Source organism: Rosa rugosa, chromosome 1 (genome assembly GCF_958449725.1).
Source record: "Rosa rugosa chromosome 1, drRosRugo1.1, whole genome shotgun sequence".
In the NCBI taxonomy this organism is placed as follows: Eukaryota; Viridiplantae; Streptophyta; class Magnoliopsida; order Rosales; family Rosaceae; genus Rosa; species Rosa rugosa.
Window position 1 is genome coordinate 28,600,550 of NC_084820.1, and position 19,412 is coordinate 28,619,961.

Sequence of the window (19,412 nt, forward strand, 5' to 3'; positions counted from 1 at the left end):
CTCCCACATGCAATCTCTTTTCTTTATTGCATACAAGACAAATGTCTCTAACATAAGGAGGGATCCCAACAATCTCCCCCTCCCGACTTAGATGGAGAGCTCGGCATCACTACTTCAATCCTTGAAGTCATCTCAATCCGAGACACAACTTGTTATACCCACAAGCATTCCATTGGCCTTCTAGTTGCGCAGTTACACATAATCAGAGTCAATTGCATTTGGTCCTAGCTCCCCCTGATTCAGTCGGCCAATACCATGTGTAACTGCCCCGAGGCAACGATCACCTGTTGGCTCTGAAGAGGGACCTCGACTCGACCCCTTCCCTAGCAGGATTTACCTTCTCACCATCGTCTGAAACTTGGAAACTTGTCACTGGAGTCTCTGCTATACTCGCAAACGAGACCCGCTTCAGGTACCTGCATCCTCGTGTACACCGTTTCCCTTCAACCTTCGAGGTCTGAGTTTTTCCTATCAGACGGAACATACTTCCACACTTTTCTCCCTTCATTAGGACCATGCAGCCACGTGATATTTTCATAGCTCCCCCTGCTGATGAAACCCTGCAGCCCTTGGAGTCTAGCTGGCTCAAGGATACTAAATTTCTCTGGAACCTTGGGACGTATACAACATCACCCAAAGTACGAACCGCTCCATCAAACATCTTGATCTTCACCGTTCCAACACCCATGACACAACGCCTTGTGCCATCACCCCAAGTCACAAATCCTTTGACTTCTTGGAACGTATCAAAATATTCTCTCCTGGAGCAAAGATGATGAGAAGAACCAGTATCCAATATCCAATCACGTTGAGAACAAGTGTAATTACCTTTGGAGACTGTGAGAAATTCTCCAAAATCATTTGAAGCTTGTGCTATACCAGTCATGGAGCAATCTGAGCCCTTATCATCCTTCTCTTTCCACAACGGACAATCCGGCCTTATGTGTCCCCACTCCTTGCACTTGTAGCACTGCTTGCCCTTTCCCCTGCCTCTGGATTTAGACCTGCTATGTCCACTAGATCCCCTGCCAGTTGACCTTCCCCATCGATTCTGATCTTGAGCAACAAAGACGGAAATTTGGGAATCATCGGCTTTCCTCCGCTTCTCGTGAGTTAAGAGAGTCGATTCCACCTCCTCCATCTTTAATGTATCCTTACCATACAAGATTGTAGTGATAATATTCTCATACGAATCGGGAAGCGAGGTAAGAAGTAGAAGGGCTTGATCTTCTTCCTCAATCTTTACATCAACTTTTGCTAGTTGATCTACCAATCCTCTGAACACGTTCATGTGCTCCATGAGACTCGCACCTTCTCCCATCTTGAGCTTGTAGAGATCCCGCTTTAGATTCAACTTCGTCTGCAAGCCTTTCCCAAGATGAAGCTTTTCCATTTTCTCCCAAAGCTCAGGTGCCGAATCAACATTATTAACATTATTGATAATATTGTCAGCAATATAAAGCCTAATAGTGCTGACACACCGGGACTCCAACTCTTCCCAATCTTCATCTGACATCTTCACCGGCTTCGCATCCTTTCCCTTCAAAGGTTTTGCAAGACCTTGTTGAACTAGGATGTCCTTCACCCTCCTTTGCCATAGAGTGAAATTTCCCTTTCCATCAAACTGCTCCACCTTGAAATGTGAGACGCTAGAACTTGCCATGACAAACAATCCACGACCGATAAGCTGAAGCTCTGATACCACTGTTGGGAAATTAATCCCCCGTCACGCAAGTATTATTAGTAGAGATGGAAATAAGAAATAAGCAAGCCAAGAAGACAGCAAGATTTAACGAGGTTCGGCCAATATCCTTGCCTACGTCCTCGGAGAGTTTCACCTTCACTAATGAGAGATTTACACAAGTACAAGATTACACCGCTCAAATTTATACACAATTCGAGCACTCAAGTTTATACCCAACCCGAGCCCTTATATCCAATCGGATACCCCTTGTACACCCTCTCTCAACCTAGAAGATTACTCTATCCCAAGAGCTATTCACACAACTCACTTTTTCTTCTATACACGAAGACCCGAGTTGCTCACAAACTCTTTTTGTTTCTGCTCTCTCCTTACTCTCTTTGTGCTTCTGCCCTCACTTTCTCCTTCTGCTGCCGATATGGGAATATATATCCCACACTCTCACACTCTCTCTCCACCTCTTTCTCCAAAGCCGGATGCTTTCTTCTTTTTATTTATTCTGCATGCTTTTCACTTTTCCCCTTTTCCATTTCACATGCAAACATGTTTGCCGCATGTTTTCATCTCTCTTGTCTCCCACATGCATTCTCCTTTACAAGGTCTCCCACATGCAATCTCTTTTCTTTATTGCATACAAGACAAATGTCTCTAACATAAGGAGGGATCCCAACAGATATTGGGTTTTCATATTGCCACCGGGGTTTAGTCCATTTTCTTAAGCCTTAAACGAGTTAAATACTTAACATCAAGGATATGAACCAGGTTAAATACTTGCATCAAGGATATGCTTAGTTCATAAGCATTTTTCTTTAAGTGAGAGCTCGTGAGTTCAACACTATCGTCCAGTTGTTGTATGATTCATAGGACTCTATGAATAGATCACTTATGCAAATTTTCAGCCAAATTGATGATCGTTAAGGTATCGTAATAGATTAAATCAATTAACGAATCAAATCTGTCCAACAGGAATTGTTCATGTTTATAATTGTAAATCACAATATGAACTCCTTAACAATTATTAATTTGGATGAAAATTTGTAGAAGTAATCTACTCATATAAATCTGAAAACTGAATGGGGAGATGTCAATATGTGATCAAAAGAAAAAAGAACAAATTTAACGAGTATAACTGCTAATCATTTAATGCTTAAAACTTAATCATTTAATGCTCACAATAGTTGTCTCTTAATTAGTTGTGTTTGAACATTAGGTGCTCAGGTTTGACTTAATAATGACAGAACTATTTGACATCAAAGAAAGATTTTTTTTTTTTTTTTTTTTGGGAGTAGAATTTTTTATTAAAAAAGAGAAAATGAAGAAGGGGAGTAAGTGTCAAATTTTGTAATACCTTAGGCATCAATAAGAAAAATAAAAAATTAAAGAAGAATATCTTAATTTGTCTCTTATGGCCATGCCCGTATTTTGCTAGTAGATTCTAGCCTTATGAGCCGTGAACAATCCGCAATATATGCAATTTGTATAACGGTCTTGTTATCACAGCCCTCCAATTCATACAATCCAAAAAAAAAAAAAGTCTACATGTATAATTTTCTTTCTGTATCTAGAAGCATGTTAGCTTGACTTTTTGAAAGAAAGATGTTAATAGAAGACAAGAAGTTAATGGAAACTAAGATTCCTTCAACTATACGTAAGACATAAAACAAAGTCCAGTAACTTCAATTCAATCCAGCTGGGAATGAAATTGACTCATACAAGACAATAGGAAAATTCCTCGATCAGAGTCTTTCCTCAATATTTATAGCATTTAAGATCTCAGCTACTCCCCAAATCAACCATGAATTCTATTCAATGGTCTATGATCATTGCATTGCTCATCTTCCTTCTTTATCTCCTGTTACGAGTCAACCTGGGAATCCAAGGCTTCATTAAATGAAACGCACCGTTTGGCAAGTCTTTCTTCAGCAGTAGCAGCTTACTCTGGTCGTGAGCATGGAGCGCACGTGTTCTTCATTAATTAGTCACTGTTAGCTTAATTATGAGCTTAAGTTTAATTAGTTTGTCCATTAGAGTTTAGTGAATCAGCATGCTAGATGGGACGTGTCTCCATCCTAGCCATCTAGTGGGGTATATAAGCTATGTAGTAGGGTTTCTGCAGCCATCTTTGAATGAAATATAATTTTCTTTGCTTGCTTTTCATTTCCAGTTCGCTCTCTTCTCTAGGTACCGTATCATCTGGTATCAGAGCTCTCGATTTTGGGAGCGATGGTTAAACACAAGGGGGTGGGAGGAGCTCTTCCTCAATCCTCAGGAGAGCTCACCAGTGTTGAGTTCGATCTCCAGGTACACAAGGATGAGACTACGGCCAAGATTAATGAACTCCAATCTACTCTGAATGTGTACCAAGAATCCTTCAACTCATTCCGGACTGAGATGATGAATGAACTCAGATCTATGAAGGATACTTCAGCTGCAGCTGTAGCTCACCTTGACTCCTCCTTACTGAAATTTGGATCTTTACCCCCTACGTCGGGCTCACCAGGTTTGGCAGCGAGAATGGATTCAGCGTCTTCCACAAGGGCCAACACAACAACCATTGGAACTCCCACTACTGGTAGCGTTTCTCAACCTCACACTTTCTCCTTAAATCCACCAAACAATGAGGTAGCTCTAGTTGTTTCACGCGAAATTACTACTGGACATGTTAATGCATCTGTGGAATTGGGACCCCGTAATGTGATGACTACAAACGCTTCTGGGGCCTTGGTGCCTAATCCCATTAACATAGACAGTAGTAACAAGGAGGATGTGAGCTTAAGTCGTTCACAAGTGCAGAGTGAGCAACTTCAAACTCGCTACTATCAGCATTCCAGTTTTGGGTCGCAGCCCTTCAATCATTTCACCGGCCCCTTTGGATCGTATGCTATTCCTAGCAGCCAGCAACTTAATTCCTCCCACGGGGCCATGGGAAGCAGCTCCGATCCCTTCACTATGACCTATTCGGGCCCCTTCTCCTACACTCCAATGAGTTTTGTGGATATGCCTACACAACCACTGCCAACTATGACAAGCCACTGCTATTCACAGTCCTTTATGCCATACTCTATGGTCACAGCTTACCCCACCTTTGCCACCACTACAACTCCTATGCCACAAAATTACATCCCAAATTCCCTGTTAGGATCCAACTCTCATCAGCAACAGTCTTGTGGATATCAACAACAACTATACCAACCACCCCATCACCATCACTTTGACCCGAGCCTACCAACTATGAAACAAATGAAGTTGGAGCTTACTGTTTTTAGTGGAGGGGACCCGGTGGAATGGTTGAATAAGGCCGAACAGTACTTTGAATTTTATCAAGTACCAGAAGACAGAAAATTAACCCTTGCCACTATGCACTTAACTGAGAAAGCCTCTGATAGATGGTTTATGTTTAAACATGAGTTCCCAAACACTTGGCTGGGGTTGGCTGATCTACTCATGAGAGAATTCAGTGGCCATAACATTGTTGATTACCAAGCCACACTAGCCAGAATGTCACAGGCCGGGAGTGTGGAACAGTATATTGAGCAGTTCACAAAGTTGTCCAGGAGAGCTCCGGGATTCTCTCAACAACTCTTGCTTTCTTGTTTTTTGGGGGGTCTTAAAGACAACATCAGAGTGGATGTGAAGGTTCAAAAGCCCAGGACTTTGTATGAAGCGTGTGAGATGGCAAAAATTTTCGAGGAGAGAGAGTTGAACCTCAGGCATAGCTCCAAGGGAAATTTTGTTAACAAAAATAGCCATGTTGCTCAAACTAGACCTGCTACTGTATCAACTGCAGGGGGCTATTATAGAGGAGCACCACCACTTAATCCTGCTAGGATACAAGCTGCTCAACCATTGGGGGCTACTAATCCGGGTGGTGGGAACAAGAGGTTAACTCAAGCTGAGTACCAGGAAAGGAGAGCACGCAATCAGTGTTTCTTTTGTGACGAAATTTTTCGGCCTGGCCACAATTGTAGACGGGGCCAAGCAATGATAATTGAAGTCATCCAGGAAGAAAGAGAGATGCCAGGTCCTGATCCAAATGCAGAAGTGGGAGAGGTACAACCCCATGAGGAAGAAGTTGAAAATCAGGAAGTGGAATTGCAGGTTATGGGGGATGGAAGTCACACATCAACCATGCAACTCAAAGGGGAGGTTTACAACAAAAAGGCACATGTACTAATCGATTCGGGGGCCTCCCACAACTTCATTCATCCTGCTCTTATCAAGCAATCTAAGGCCACGGTTCAGTCTATCCACCCCATCAAAGTTCGGCTCGCTAGTGGAGCAATTATGTACACTAGGGGACAGGTTACTCTTGAGTTATGTCTACAACAATTTCATTTTTCTGCTAATTTCTATATATTACCTATTTCAGGGTGTGAAATTGTGCTTGGGGCTACTTGGTTGAGGACTTTAGGGGACATAACATGGAACTTTGAGACCATGAGGATGAGGTTTCACTACAAGGACAAGGACTATCTATTACAGGGTGAAACTGAAACTCGAGCTGCCGTGGTAGGTTGCAAGGTAATGTCTAGGTTACTCAAGAAGGAGAGGGAGGCTATACTAGTTCAACTCAACACGGTGGTGAATTCCCCGGCCAAGGAAGCAACCCACCCTGATATTGTGCAGTTGATCCACAAGTATTCTGTGTTGTTTGAGACTCCGACTTCTCTACCACCAGCAAGGCCACAAGATCACAAGATTGAGCTAGTGCCTAACACAGCAGCCATAAATGTTCGAACCTACAGGTATCCCCACTTTCAAAAAGCAGAAATTGAAAAAATTGTCCAAGAATTGTTGGATGCAGGGATCATCAGACCAAGTGTGAGCCCATTTTCATCACCGGTACTGTTGGTTAAGAAGAAAGATGGAACTTGGAGGATGTGTGTGGATTATAGGTCACTCAATGCAGCCACGGTGAAAGACAAATATCCTATACCGGTTGTGGATGAATTGATTGATGAAGTACATGGGGCTACTGTGTTTACCAAATTGGATTTACGGTCCGGCTATCACCAAATTAGAATGGCTGAACAGGATATTAGTAAAACGGCATTTCCGACTCATTCAGGTCACTATGAATTTCTAGTGATGCCTTTTGGATTGACAAATGCACCTTCCACCTTTCAATCGGTAATGAATGAAGTGTTGCGGGATTATTTAAGGAGATTTGTGCTAGTCTTCTTTGATGATATCTTGATCTACAGCCCTACCCTTGAGACACATCTTCAGCCCTTGGAACTCGTCTTCCAACGACTACTACAACACTCTCTTACTGTGAAAGAAAGTAAATGTAGCTTTGGAACTTCAAAGGTGGAGTATCTCGGACATGTCATTAGTGCGGCAGGAGTTGCTGTGGATCCCTCCAAGATTGAGTGTATCAAAAAATGGCCGAAACCAAAGAATCTCAAGCAATTAAGGGGTTTCCTCGGGTTAGCCGGATATTATAGAAAGTATGTGAGGGGGTTTGGAGTTATTGCTAAGCCTCTAACTAATATGCTTAAGAATGAGGGATTTCATTGGACCACAGAAGCCTTGAAGGCATTTGAGACTTTGAAGGAAGCTCTAATATCCACACCAGTTTTGGCCATTCCAGACTTCTCCAAGGAGTTTGTAATCGAGTGTGATGCTTCTGATTTAGGTTTAGGCGCAGTATTATCACAAGGAGGGCATCCTATTGCCTACATGAGCAAGGCATTGGCTCAAAGACACTTAGCCCTTTCGGTCTATGACAAAGAAATGTTGGCTGTTGTCTCGGCAGTGCAACATTGGCGACCCTACCTTCTAGGGCATCACTTCAAGATATACACAGATCACAGGACCATCGAGCATTTTCTGAACCAAAGGATAACCACTCCAGCTCAACAGAAATGGTTATTGAAGTTAATGGGATATGACTATTCTATACAATATAAGGCTGGAAAGAATAATGCTGCTCCTGATGCCTTGTCCCGAACTGTAAACCTTGCAGCTATTAGTGGAGCTTCACAACCTATTCACAAGTATGTTTTGGAGATCCAACAAGCCTGCAAGCAGGACCCCGAGGCTTCTCAAATCATGCAATCCCTACAGCTGGACCCCCATAGTAAGAAGTACTATACACTCGTCAACTCCCAACTTTTTTACAAGGGAAGAGTTTATGTCCCTACTTTTGCCAACTGGAGACACAAAATCATGGTGGAGTTTCATGAAGGCTTACTTGGAGGTCATGCAGGGAGGACGAGAACCTACAAACGCATACACAGGAACTTTGCATGGTCTGGTTTGCAAAAAGATGTCAAGTTCTTTGTGGCCAACTGTGACGTTTGTCAACGGAATCATTATGAAACAATCCTGCCCCCCGGATTGCTGCAACCACACACTGTTCCTGAGAAAGCTTGGAGCGTAATATCAATGGATTTCATCGAAGGGCTGCCAAAGTCCGAAGGAAAATCAGTGATTTGGGTCGTGATTGACAAACTCACCAAGTATGCTCACTTTGTTCCATTGTCTCACCCTTATTCAGCTGTGTCTGTTGCCAAGGCTTTCATCAATGAAATATTCAAGCTACATGGGCTGCCTGAGGATATCATCTCGGATAGGGACCCTATCTTCCTTAGCCTGTTTTGGGAATCTTTTTTCAAATTGCAGGGGACTAAACTCAGTCGATCTACAGCGTACCACCCTCAAACGGATGGGCAAACTGAGAATCTAAACCGAACATTGGAGCAATACCTGCGATGTGTTGTGGGGGACAAGCCTCACACTTGGGTGCAAGCCTTGCCATGGGCTGAATGGTGGTATAACACTGCGTACCACTCGGCCTTGAGGATGACTCCATTCCAAGCATTATATGGCTATGCACCACCTTCCATCATTCCCTACCTGCCAGGGTCCACAGCAGTCGCTTCAGTGGATGAACAATTGAGGAACAGGGATGAACTACTAGCAGTGATCAAAAGAAATTTGCAGAGGGCACAGTCTAGAATGAAAGGGCTGTATGATAAGAAACACACTGAACGAGAGTTCCAAGTTGGAGATTGGGTTTATTTGAAGCTACAACCCTATAAACAGCATTCTATGCCTGGAAGTGTGTTTCACAAGCTCTCTGCCAGATTCTATGGACCATTTCAAGTGATTCAGAAAGTTGGTCAAGTAGCCTTCAAGCTACAACTTCCACCCACTGCCAAAATACATAACGTGTTTCATGTGTCACTTTTGAAGAAAAAAGTTGGTGACTCTGCGGTAGTGGAACCCCAGCTACCTAACATGAGCGACACATACACTTTAAGGTGGGCTCCAGCAGCAGTTTTGCAGACTCGCATGGTGAAGAAAAATGGGGCTGCTGCCACACAGTGGCTCATACAGTGGTTCGGTACTTCTCCAGAAGAGGCAACGTGGGAATTTGCTCAAGAAATCATGCAAAGGTACCCTCAGTTTAAGTTTTAGCTGGAAAAACTTGAGGACAAGTTTGATGTGATGGGGGAAGCAATGTTACGAGTCAACCTGGGAATCCAAGGCTTCATTAAATGAAACGCACCGTTTGGCAAGTCTTTCTTCAGCAGTAGCAGCTTACTCTGGTCGTGAGCATGGAGCGCACGTGTTCTTCATTAATTAGTCACTGTTAGCTTAATTATGAGCTTAAGTTTAATTAGTTTGTCCATTAGAGTTTAGTGAATCAGCATGCTAGATGGGACGTGTCTCCATCCTAGCCATCTAGTGGGGTATATAAGCTATGTAGTAGGGTTTCTGCAGCCATCTTTGAATGAAATATAATTTTCTTTGCTTGCTTTTCATTTCCAGTTCGCTCTCTTCTCTAGGTACCGTATCATCTCCCCTCTTGCATTTCCATTGATTCCATTACTCCAAACCAAACCATCAAAGACGGCGAGGTTTTAGTCTCGAGCAGGAAGCTCTTTGTGCTAGGGTTCTTCAGCCCTGGAAATTCTGGCAAAAGTTACGTTGGAGTTTGGTATAACAAAGTTCCAGAGCAGACCATTGTTTGGGTTGCAAATAGAGACAACCCTGTTAATGATTCCTCTGGACTTCTAGTGATCGATGCAGATGGAGGCCTTGTCATATATGGAAAAGACAGAAAACTCCCTCTCTGGTCAGCTAATGTTACTCTCTTTTCTCCAAAAAACTCCATGGCCAAGTTGTTGGATACAGGTAACTTTGTTTTGTATTAGAATGGCCGGAGCCTGTGGGAAGGGTTCGATTATCCTTCAAATACAATGCTTCCCTTTATGAAAATTGGGCTGAACCGGCGATCCGGGCTCAACCGGTTCCTAACTTCTTGGAAGTCCCAAGATGATCCGGGAACCGGGAATTTCTCATTTAGGATTGATCCAGATGGGTTTCCGCAGTTGTTTTTGTACAGCGGTCAAGCTCCCCGGTGGCGGGCCGGATCTTGGATCGGGCACAGATGGAGTGGTATCCCCGAAATGACTCGTAATTTCATCTTCAACACTAGTTTTGTGAACAATCAAGATGAGCTATCCGTCATGACTGGCATTAAGGACGACTCAATCTTCTCAAGGATGGTGCTTGATGAATCGGGAATCATCGAACGGTCCATGTGGCGAGATCAGGAACACCGATGGAACAAGTACTGGCATGCCCCGGCAGAAATATGTGACGATTATGGAAAGTGTGGTCCAAATAGCAACTGTGACCCTTACAATGCCGATGAGTTCGAGTGTACATGCCTACCTGGGTTTGAACCTAAGTTGCCCCATGCATGGTACTAAGAGATGGCTCGGGTGGATGTGTGAGGAGAAAAGGAGTATCCGTGTGTCAAAACGGAGAAGGGTTCGTGAAGGTGCACTAGTAAAGGCACCAGACTCATCAACTGCACGTGTAAACTTGACCTTGGGTCTGAAAGAATGTAAAGAGGAATGCTTAAGGAATTGTTCTTGCATGGCATACTCGAGTGCAGGTGACCCGCTCGGAGGGAATGGATGCGTGATATGGTACGGGGACTTGATGGATACAAGGACTTACACGAATGTCAATCAAGATTTATATGTTCGAGTTGATTCAATTGAATTAGGTAATTCTTCCTTCTCCTTTGTTCAAATCTAATATTGGTTTTACATATCATAGTAGAGGGTACATTTTAATTCTATTCTCTTACTCATTTTCTTAAGTACATTGTGTTAATTTTTCGCCATATATGTTTGTAGCTAAATACGCAAAGAAGTCGAATGGTTTTCTTAGCAAGAAGGGAAAGCTGGCAATTACGATAGCATCTATATTAGTGTTCTTTGTTGTGATCTCTATCGCATATTGGTCCACAAAGATGAAGAGAAAAGGTAAGTCACTATGTCAACAGCTTGATTTACCAAGATGAAATTTTCAGTTTTTATCGTCGATCAATTTTGCTCAATTTGTACCTTATAGCACACTAAACTTAAATGCAAGCATTTCAAGCTGCTTTAAGAAAAACCAATAGTTAACTTGAAATTCTTGGTTTCTTTAATTGTTGACAGGTACGGAAAGACAAAATCTATTTTCATTTGGTGTGATCACACCTTCAGTCTACTTGGAAGATTTTCCTAGTACAACAGATCCTGATGATAGCAGATTAAAGTCGGATATACCTTTCTTTGATCTAAGCACCATATCTGCAGCCACAAAAAATTTCTCTGATTCGAACAGGCTTGGAGAAGGCGGATTCGGCCCCGTTTATAAGGTGTTGTCCTCAATTAGTGTCTCAATCAACTCCAACTCAGATTGTTGTTCACTCTTTTCTAAATGCACTATGTAAATGCATTATCAAGGGCTGAATATGAATTATCATACTAGTAGTTTCTGGTACAATAAGTAAGGTTTTGAATTTTCATTTCAGGGAGTGCTTTCTAGTGGAACAGAAATAGCCGTGAAAAGACTAAGCAAAAATTCTGGCCAGGGAAATGAAGAGTTCAAGAATGAAGTTGTGCTGATTGCAAAACTTCAACACAGGAACCTTGTGAGAATCTTAGGCTATTGCATTCAAGATGAAGAGAAGATGCTAATCTACGAATACATGCCTAACAAAAGCCTGGACTCGTTCATTTTCAGTATGTCTTCCTCTTTATGTAGTACCATAAATTAAGTTAAAGCAAGCAAGAAAGTTATATAATCTAAAACCATATTCCAGATGAAATGAAAAGAACATCTCTGGATTGGACAAGACGCTTGGAGATTATCTTTGGCGTTGCTAGAGGGATCTTGTATCTTCATCAAGATTCGAGATTAAGAATCATCCACAGGGACCTAAAGGCGAACAATATTCTACTAGATTATGATATGAACCCCAAAATTGCAGATTTTGGTGTGGCTAGAATATTCGGAGCAAACCAAATTGAAGCAAATACAAATCGCGTGGTTGGAACATAGTAGGTTTCCTCCAATTTGATCTATATCATACTTAATTTTCCGTCCTAATTAGTCATGTGTTATTTCATTTCCTCCATGTTATGACCACAAGCTAAATGAATGTAATCAATTTGAAAACACAACCTCACCAAGTACACAATCCAATGACAACATATTTGGTTTCATTATATATGAAAGAGGTTTGCTTAATAATCACTTTTCTTTATGTTGTCATAGTGGTTACATGTCACCGGAGTATGCAATGAAAGGACTATTTTCAGTGAAGTCGGATGTATACAGTTTCGGTGTTTTGATGCTAGAAATCGTTACTGGCAGAAAGAACACCGATTACTACTGTGATAATCCTGACTCAAATTTGGTTGGACATGTAAGCGTAAAAGCTAAGTCTAGCTATTTTCACAATCATAAATCACGGCTTCATGAGCGTACTCAATTAGTTTTGATAATTAACTTGATCCTCTGTTGTAAATGGTTTTCAGGTTTGGGACTTGTGGAAGGAAGGCCGAGCCTTGGAAATCATCGATGCATCTTTGGGTGAATCCTACCCCATAAGTGAAGTTCAACGGTGCATTCAAATCGCACTCCTGTGCGTGCAAGAGTACGCAAATGACCGGCCAACCATGTCAAAAGTTGTGTCTGTGTTAGGCAACGATGCAGCTCTTCCTTCACCAAGAATACCTGGATTTCTGTTGAATAGAAGTAACTATACCAGTGGAGACCCCAGTGCTAGTACTGGAGATGCTAATTCCATAAATTATGTAACATGAACTATAGTTGAAGCTCGATAAAGACTGAGGTTCCCTCTAAAACCTAACTTGTGCGTTAAGCAAAGGTTTAGTATTAATTTTTTATTACTATAGAAATGATTACCATATAAACGCCTTTTATTATTTTATTATTAATTGCGTAACAAAAACTATATAGAAAAACATTTGGTAGTCAAGCTCAAGCCTAATTTGAGCTATCTCGTAACTAAATACGAGATGCTCACGAGCAGAACATACTACAGCTCAAACTTGGCTTGTGTCATATTACAAGCCCTGGTCTGGTTTTAGTATGCTGCAAAAGTACATGTGCTCTGTCTAGATGCTGCATCCCTGGAAAAGTAAGCATTTTACATCTTGCAAATTTGTGATCCACTTTCACTTTCACAATTTATACTTGGCAGATGTACAGGATGGGAGTGGTTTCTCTCTAATTATGACAATCCAATTTTCACTTTTTCTGGCTGAAAATTTAGCTGTTCTTTGTTAAAAACCCTCCAGGGGCACTTGGGTTGAACAAGTACAATGAACTTTTGGGACAGCACAAGCTATATAATATAAGCACGGGGTTTGTACAACTCCATCCTACTGTGTTCAAGTACTTGTGCATTTTCTCTTCATGCAATAAAATGCATAGTCACCAAGCATAAACATAAATTAAATAAAGTATTACCTGGGGAAATTGCGGAACTAATTTGTTTGGAGGCTGAGTAGATATGCTTAACAAAAGGCATTTTCTTTATAATCCATTCTCCAAGAGAGAAAACAGTGGCACCCATCCATAAGGAAACAAAGACGCCAACAAAGAATACGAAAAGTAAGGATGTGATAAATCCAAGTCCTGCATCACAAACGAAGAGCCTTGAGACACACGGGATTCCCATCATTCAGCAAAAAACTCAAAACAAAACTGTGTAAAGCAATAAATTTTTATTAAGAAATTTTCACATTAGAAAGATAAACATGGTTTTTCATAAACATCATTTGACTTATTAGATGGGCACTCATTACAAGCTAATATTTCCCACACAAGCCATTGACTAAATCCCATTTGGCATTAAATCATCATAGCATTTCTGCACTGGGTCTGTAATCTACTTGGCATTACAACTTAAGCTCTTCAGATTTTAAGCAACCGCAGACATTCCTACCAGACTGAAGCTCCATCATTAACTGCATTTGCTTCACTGTTAAGCACATCTGGACTTAAACTATGAGGTCAAATATCAAATTGTTTCTATCACAATGAACAAGCAAATGCTCAGTGACCACGTAATCTTCCCTGCACTTTCCAAAGCCTTCGTATTATCTTGCCAACCTTCCTACCTCAAAATCAAAATTGATGTCCTCAATAAAACTACCCCACTTTACAGTCCTTGAAGAGTGGCATCACCAAAAGTTATACAGCCGCCAAAAAAAAAATGTATCAACTATAGAAAGCAACAACTATTATCAAGTTTTTGGCTGTTTGCCCCACTTTTTAAAGCTGGTTTTCAACAAAGATCACTAATTATACATTCATAACTTACCAAAGATCTCAATGCCAAGCTGCTCATAGAGTGGACTGAAGAACCCATGAACCACCATGTAATGAAGAAGTAACAGCAACGGGGAAAAGAACTACACTGCAAACAATTCAAGACTACTCTAGGCTTAGAAAATCCTGTGAATCTGATCAAGAACTAGACATCAGAAAGGAATATCTAAGCTGCAGAATAAGATAGTTGGTTATACCACTTCATGCTGCAAACAGGATTCGTTCTAGTAGACAAGCACAGATTATTAGTGAGGAATGAGTTATATGTTACATTCATAAATAAGAAGAGAAGAACAGAGTGATTTTCAGATGTGATTTACAGATGCATGTTCTAGCTAGCTTAAGATTGTATAGTTGTCATTACTATGGATATGCAGGTATAATTAACATAGTCTGACACTAGTAATAAGAAAAACACTCAAGATTTAAGATGGTGCCAAATCAACATATGTAAAATTGTGTCAAACAAACACAATGCTACAAGCCATCTCAATATTTGACAAGGTAGTTGGCATACAATTTTCAATCACGTATATACCTCAGAGTTTAGCTGAAACTAAGAACAAAATCTTTCCGAGTCCTGCCATTCCAACATCAGATGACTCCTTCTCATCCTCGTCCTAGTCGTCATCTGATTCCACGGCCATGTTGTAGCTTCTACAAAATATAATGGTGGCCGGAGAAAGGGAGAAGAGAAAGAATGAGTGTCTCAGCTTCTACAAGAACAGGTATTTTTATGTCCATCTTAAAAGTTGTATCCACCTTTTCTTCATATTGTACTGTTGAATCAAATCCAACTATAACCAGGAGTTTTTCTTATTCCTCTATCATACATGAGCTTCCGTACTCCTGCTGCATCATCCCAGGAGCCTCTTGTCAACAACGCATTTGATAGCAGTATGTAAGTTGCAGCATCATTTGGGCACAGTTGCTGAAGCTTTGTTGCAGAACGAAGAGCAAGTTCTCTGTTTCCATGAACTTGGCACGCACTAAGTAGAGCTTTGTATACTGAGGCACCTGGCTCTATTGGCATGCTATTCACAAAGGCTTCCGCTTCGTGAAGGTTTCCAGCCCGACCAAAAAGATCAACGACGGTAGCATAATGCTCCACCTTAGGTGGTTCAGGCAAATCATCATTTGTCATTAGATTGAAATACTCAAGCCCTTTGTCCAACAGACCAACATGGCTACAGGCAGTTAGTACAATCAGGAAGGTGGTATTATTTGGTTTGACCGCTGTTCTTTTCATTTGCTCAAACAATTCAACAGTCTCCTTCCCAAATCCATGATGTGCATAACCTGATAATAATGAATTCCAGGAGACCACATCATGTTCTTTCATCAAAGTAAACACCCACTTTGCATCATGGATGGCACCGCATCTTCCATACATTGAAACAAGCCCATTCTGAACACATAAATTTGAAGCATGTCCACTCTTGAAGATGAGAGCATGGATTTTCTTTCCCTCTACAAGTGCTGAAAGAGTTCCTGCTGCTCTTAAAATGCTTGTAAATGTGAAAAAATCCACAGCAACACCGGCCTGCCTCATTTCAGAGAAACACTTCAGAGCTTCCTCACTGCTCCCAATATTACAAAAACCCGCAATTACTGCATTCCATGAGATTTGATCCCACACTGAAACACATGAGCAAAGCGCACGGAAGTCCTCCAAGCTACTATTAGACTCTGAATATAAGGTCAAAAGGGTAACCACAATATACACGTTGGAATCAAACCCTTCTTTCACTATCCGGCAATGGATTTGCCTGCAACAATCCCAAAAGTCCATTCTAGCAAAAGAACTCAACAAACTATTATAAGTAACATAATTCGGCCTGATACCCAACCTCAGCATTTCTCTCACCAAAGTCACTGCCTCATCAGACTGCCCACTCTGTGCACACCCAGTAACCATGGAAGTCCATGTCACAACATTCTTGTCTCGCATTTGATTAAACACCCGCCATGACTCTCTAACGTTACAACACTTGGAATACATATCTATCAATCCTGTTCCCACCACAACATCATCACAAAGCCCCATTTTCAAGCTCAAACCATGCACCTGAGCTCCAAGCTCTTCAGCTTCTAACTGTGCGCAACACACCAACACCCCCGAAAAGCTGAACGTCGTCGGCGGCTCTGTTCCGACCCTTAACATGTCCAGAAACAAACGAGTTGCTCTCAGTGGCGAACCAGCTTGCAAATAACCAGAAATCAAAGTGTTCCAAGTCACTACATTTCTGTGAGGCGTTTCGTCGAACACCTTCTGGGCATTCCACGACTTGCCACATTTGCCGTACACGTCGACGAGGGCACTGCATATATAGACATTCGAACAAAAACCCAACTTGATAACAATGGCGTGAATGGCGCTACCCACATCGAAAGAAGCCGATGTTGCGCAGAAAGATATGATTTTGGTGAGGTTTTGAGGGGTTGGTGAAGACCCAGACAAGAGGTCGAAACCAACTAGTTTTGATAGCTTCTGGGTCATTGTCATGTTGATATTGGTCTTCATATTGCCACAGGGGTTAAGTCCATTTTCCCAAGCCTTAAACGAGTTAAATCGAGGAAAGGCTTAGTTCATGAGGCGTTTTCTTTTAGAACTGAGAGTCCGTGAGTTCTATACTATACTATATAATAACGAGTTGTTGTGTGCTTCTCAAAATGAGTTGGATATATATACGGTTTAAGGTTTAGGGTTTAGGACAGTCGGATAGGAGTCATAGGACATCTATTAATAACATTGTACCAGTTCTTAACAATGAAAGAGCAGTATTTGAAGAAATTAAGACTCTGGGTGCAAAATCTGAAGCAGATTCTAGGAAGCATGTACTGAGAAGTGGTAATAGAGCAGGCCATTCGTTGGTTAAGCCGTTAAGGAACATAGCTATCTCAGGTATTGGCATTTGGCAGTAGATGATATGTCTAGTTGATATAAGGGTTGTAATATTCTTTTTTACTTGGTCTAATCGGGCAAGGTGACCACGTACATGTTCTCTATTGGTGGTCTGAAAGCTTCGGGCTATGATGGATTTCCAGCATTATTTTATCAAAAATTTTGGAGTGTATATTCAGCTGATGTCTTTTCTACTGTGCAAAATGCCTTCAAGATAGAACCATACTATTATTCCCTTAATTCCTAAATATACTAGTCCTCAAAATATGGTTCAGTTCAGGCCTATCAGTCTATGCACAACAATTTACAAGGTTATTTCCAAGATCATTGTTGCAAGAATAAGACCTTTGATGCAGAAGCTTATCAGTCCCAATCAAGCCAGCTATGTTTCAAGAAGACATATATCAGACAATATGATGATTGCTCAGGAGATCCTTTACAAATTCCAAAAATCTACTGGCCAAAAGGGTTTCTTTGCTTGGAAGGTAGATCTTCCTAAAGCCTATGATAGACTTAGCTGGAAATTTATTGAATAAATACTAGTTAGTACCCTGTGGTTTAGGTCCAAAATCAATTCAGTCCCTGGACAACTAATTTCATCAAAAACACCCCTGCACTTTCAATTTTGATCTAATAGGTCCAATTCGTTAATATTCTTTCAAATAGTTGGATTATTTGTTGAAAAACTATTTATTTTTAGGGAAAATTAATGGTCCCCCCTTTAACTTTTGGTGCGTCGACAGTTCAGTCCCTGTTATTCCAATTTTAACAGATAACTCCCCAAACATTCAAATTTCACACAATTTGATCCAAAATTACCATTTTACCCCTCACTTATTTTTTTTTGTTTTTTTTTTTATTCTTCTCTCTCTCTCTTTTATTCATATGTATATATATATATATGTGTGTGTGTGTGTGTGAGTATGTATGTATGTATGTATGTATGTATGTATGTATATATGTATGTATATGTGTGTGTGTATTTTTATTCTTCTCTCTCTCTTTTTATATATATTTATTTGTATATATGTGTGTGTGTACATATACATATGCAGATATATACATACACATATGCATATGCATATATATATATATATATATATATATATATATATATATATATATATATATATATATATATACAGCAGGGATCAGAAGAGGACGTCCGTGAAGAATGAAAAATGCGGACAAACACGTGTCAGCCAGTCAATCAACTTCATTTCCATGTGGGTTCCACCCACATCTCCTCCTCCGTGACCAACTCTAATATGGTTTTCTAAGACTGAATCTTCTCTTAATCCCGATCCTTCTCCGTCTCTCCAATCTCCAAATCCAAAAACAGAAGCAGATTGAATAGAAAGTGTTAATCTTGAAATGGGCAGCACTTTCTAGTGTTGCTGCTCATCTCCCATTCCCTAAAGAAACCAGCCATCCACCACCACCGCCACTGCCGCCTCAAGCTCTGCTCTAACTTCACATTCTCTCCTCCCCTCCACCACTGATCTCACAATCCCATCCCCTTCGACTCTCATCCTTTCTAATCATCATTGTTGCCAGCAAAAACATCATGCCCAACAAAATCATCTGAGTGAACTCAGTAAAGGTGTGGGTCTGACTTGGTTTCTTTCGGGAAGTGAAAATTGGTCACTGGGTGAATTCGTTTCTGGTTCTGATGGAGCATAGGAAGGTTGAGAATGAGATTGGGTCGCTGAAATCATCATTTTCTTTGGAGCTTTTTTGATGAGGTTTGCATCGCAAGATGGGAGAAGAAGAATTGGAGGAAGAATAGAAGTTTTTTTTTTCCTGGTGGTATGTGTCATTGGTGGGGATCTGGATCTATAAAATCTTAGAGTTCATGGTCTCTGAACAATTTGAATATAGGCTATGATTCAAATTGAAGAGTCTGAAAGTAACTGACAGTTCGATTTCATCATTTTGGAGGCGCGAATGCTGACATGGGAGAATTGGAGACACATTGGTTGGTTTGAGGTTGCTCTAAAAGATGGAGTTGAATTTGCAGAAGCCGCTTCTGGAATCGACGGTGGTCGGAGTCGAAATTTCAATTAATCAGGAGCTGCCAAAAATCATTGATTCAAACCCAACGTTCATTCCTTACTCAAAATGAAAGAAAAAAGAACTGAGATTTTC

The 19,412-nt window shown here is 41.0% G+C and overlaps 2 protein-coding genes across 5 annotated transcripts; one reads left to right on the forward strand and one right to left on the reverse strand.

The window, feature by feature from the left end:
- Positions 1-9,552: 9,552 nt before the first annotated feature.
- LOC133724524 (G-type lectin S-receptor-like serine/threonine-protein kinase RKS1) lies at positions 9,553-12,934 on the forward strand. The gene is made up of 7 exons (XM_062151282.1): positions 9,553-10,730; positions 10,864-10,992; positions 11,170-11,372; positions 11,529-11,739; positions 11,820-12,057; positions 12,275-12,425; positions 12,538-12,934. The coding sequence occupies exons 1-7, from the start codon at positions 10,229-10,231 to the stop codon at positions 12,823-12,825; spliced, it is 1,722 nt and encodes a 573-aa protein (XP_062007266.1). The 5' UTR covers positions 9,553-10,228; the 3' UTR covers positions 12,826-12,934.
- Positions 12,935-13,085: 151 nt separating this feature from the next.
- Positions 13,086-16,999, reverse strand: LOC133724522 (pentatricopeptide repeat-containing protein At1g11290, chloroplastic-like). 4 transcript variants are annotated; one of them, XM_062151277.1, is made up of 3 exons: positions 14,898-16,999; positions 14,352-14,447; positions 13,089-13,663 (listed from the first exon to the last, which is right to left on the reverse strand). In XM_062151277.1, exon 1 carries the CDS (start codon positions 16,881-16,883, stop codon positions 15,147-15,149), a length of 1,737 nt encoding a protein of 578 aa, XP_062007261.1. In that variant the 5' UTR covers positions 16,884-16,999; the 3' UTR covers positions 13,089-13,663; positions 14,352-14,447; positions 14,898-15,146. The 4 variants fall into 4 exon arrangements, with proteins under 4 accessions (XP_062007264.1, XP_062007263.1, XP_062007261.1 ...); XM_062151278.1 differs by having other exon boundaries at positions 14,352-14,464; XM_062151280.1 differs by lacking the exon at positions 14,352-14,447 and having other exon boundaries at positions 13,086-13,683.
- Positions 17,000-19,412: the final 2,413 nt, after the last annotated feature.

Excerpts from the sequence above, each read along its gene's own strand:
- LOC133724524 (XM_062151282.1), top strand. The coding sequence starts at position 10,229 with ATGAATCGGGAATCATCGAACGGTCCATGTGGCGAGATCAGGAACACC. Across the intron at positions 11,373-11,528 it reads GATTCGGCCCCGTTTATAAG|GGAGTGCTTTCTAGTGGAAC; the intron begins GTGTTGTCCTCA and ends TTTTCATTTCAG. Across the intron at positions 12,426-12,537 it reads ACTCAAATTTGGTTGGACAT|GTTTGGGACTTGTGGAAGGA; the intron begins GTAAGCGTAAAA and ends AATGGTTTTCAG.
- LOC133724522 (XM_062151280.1), bottom strand. The coding sequence starts at position 16,883 with ATGAAGACCAATATCAACATGACAATGACCCAGAAGCTATCAAAACTA.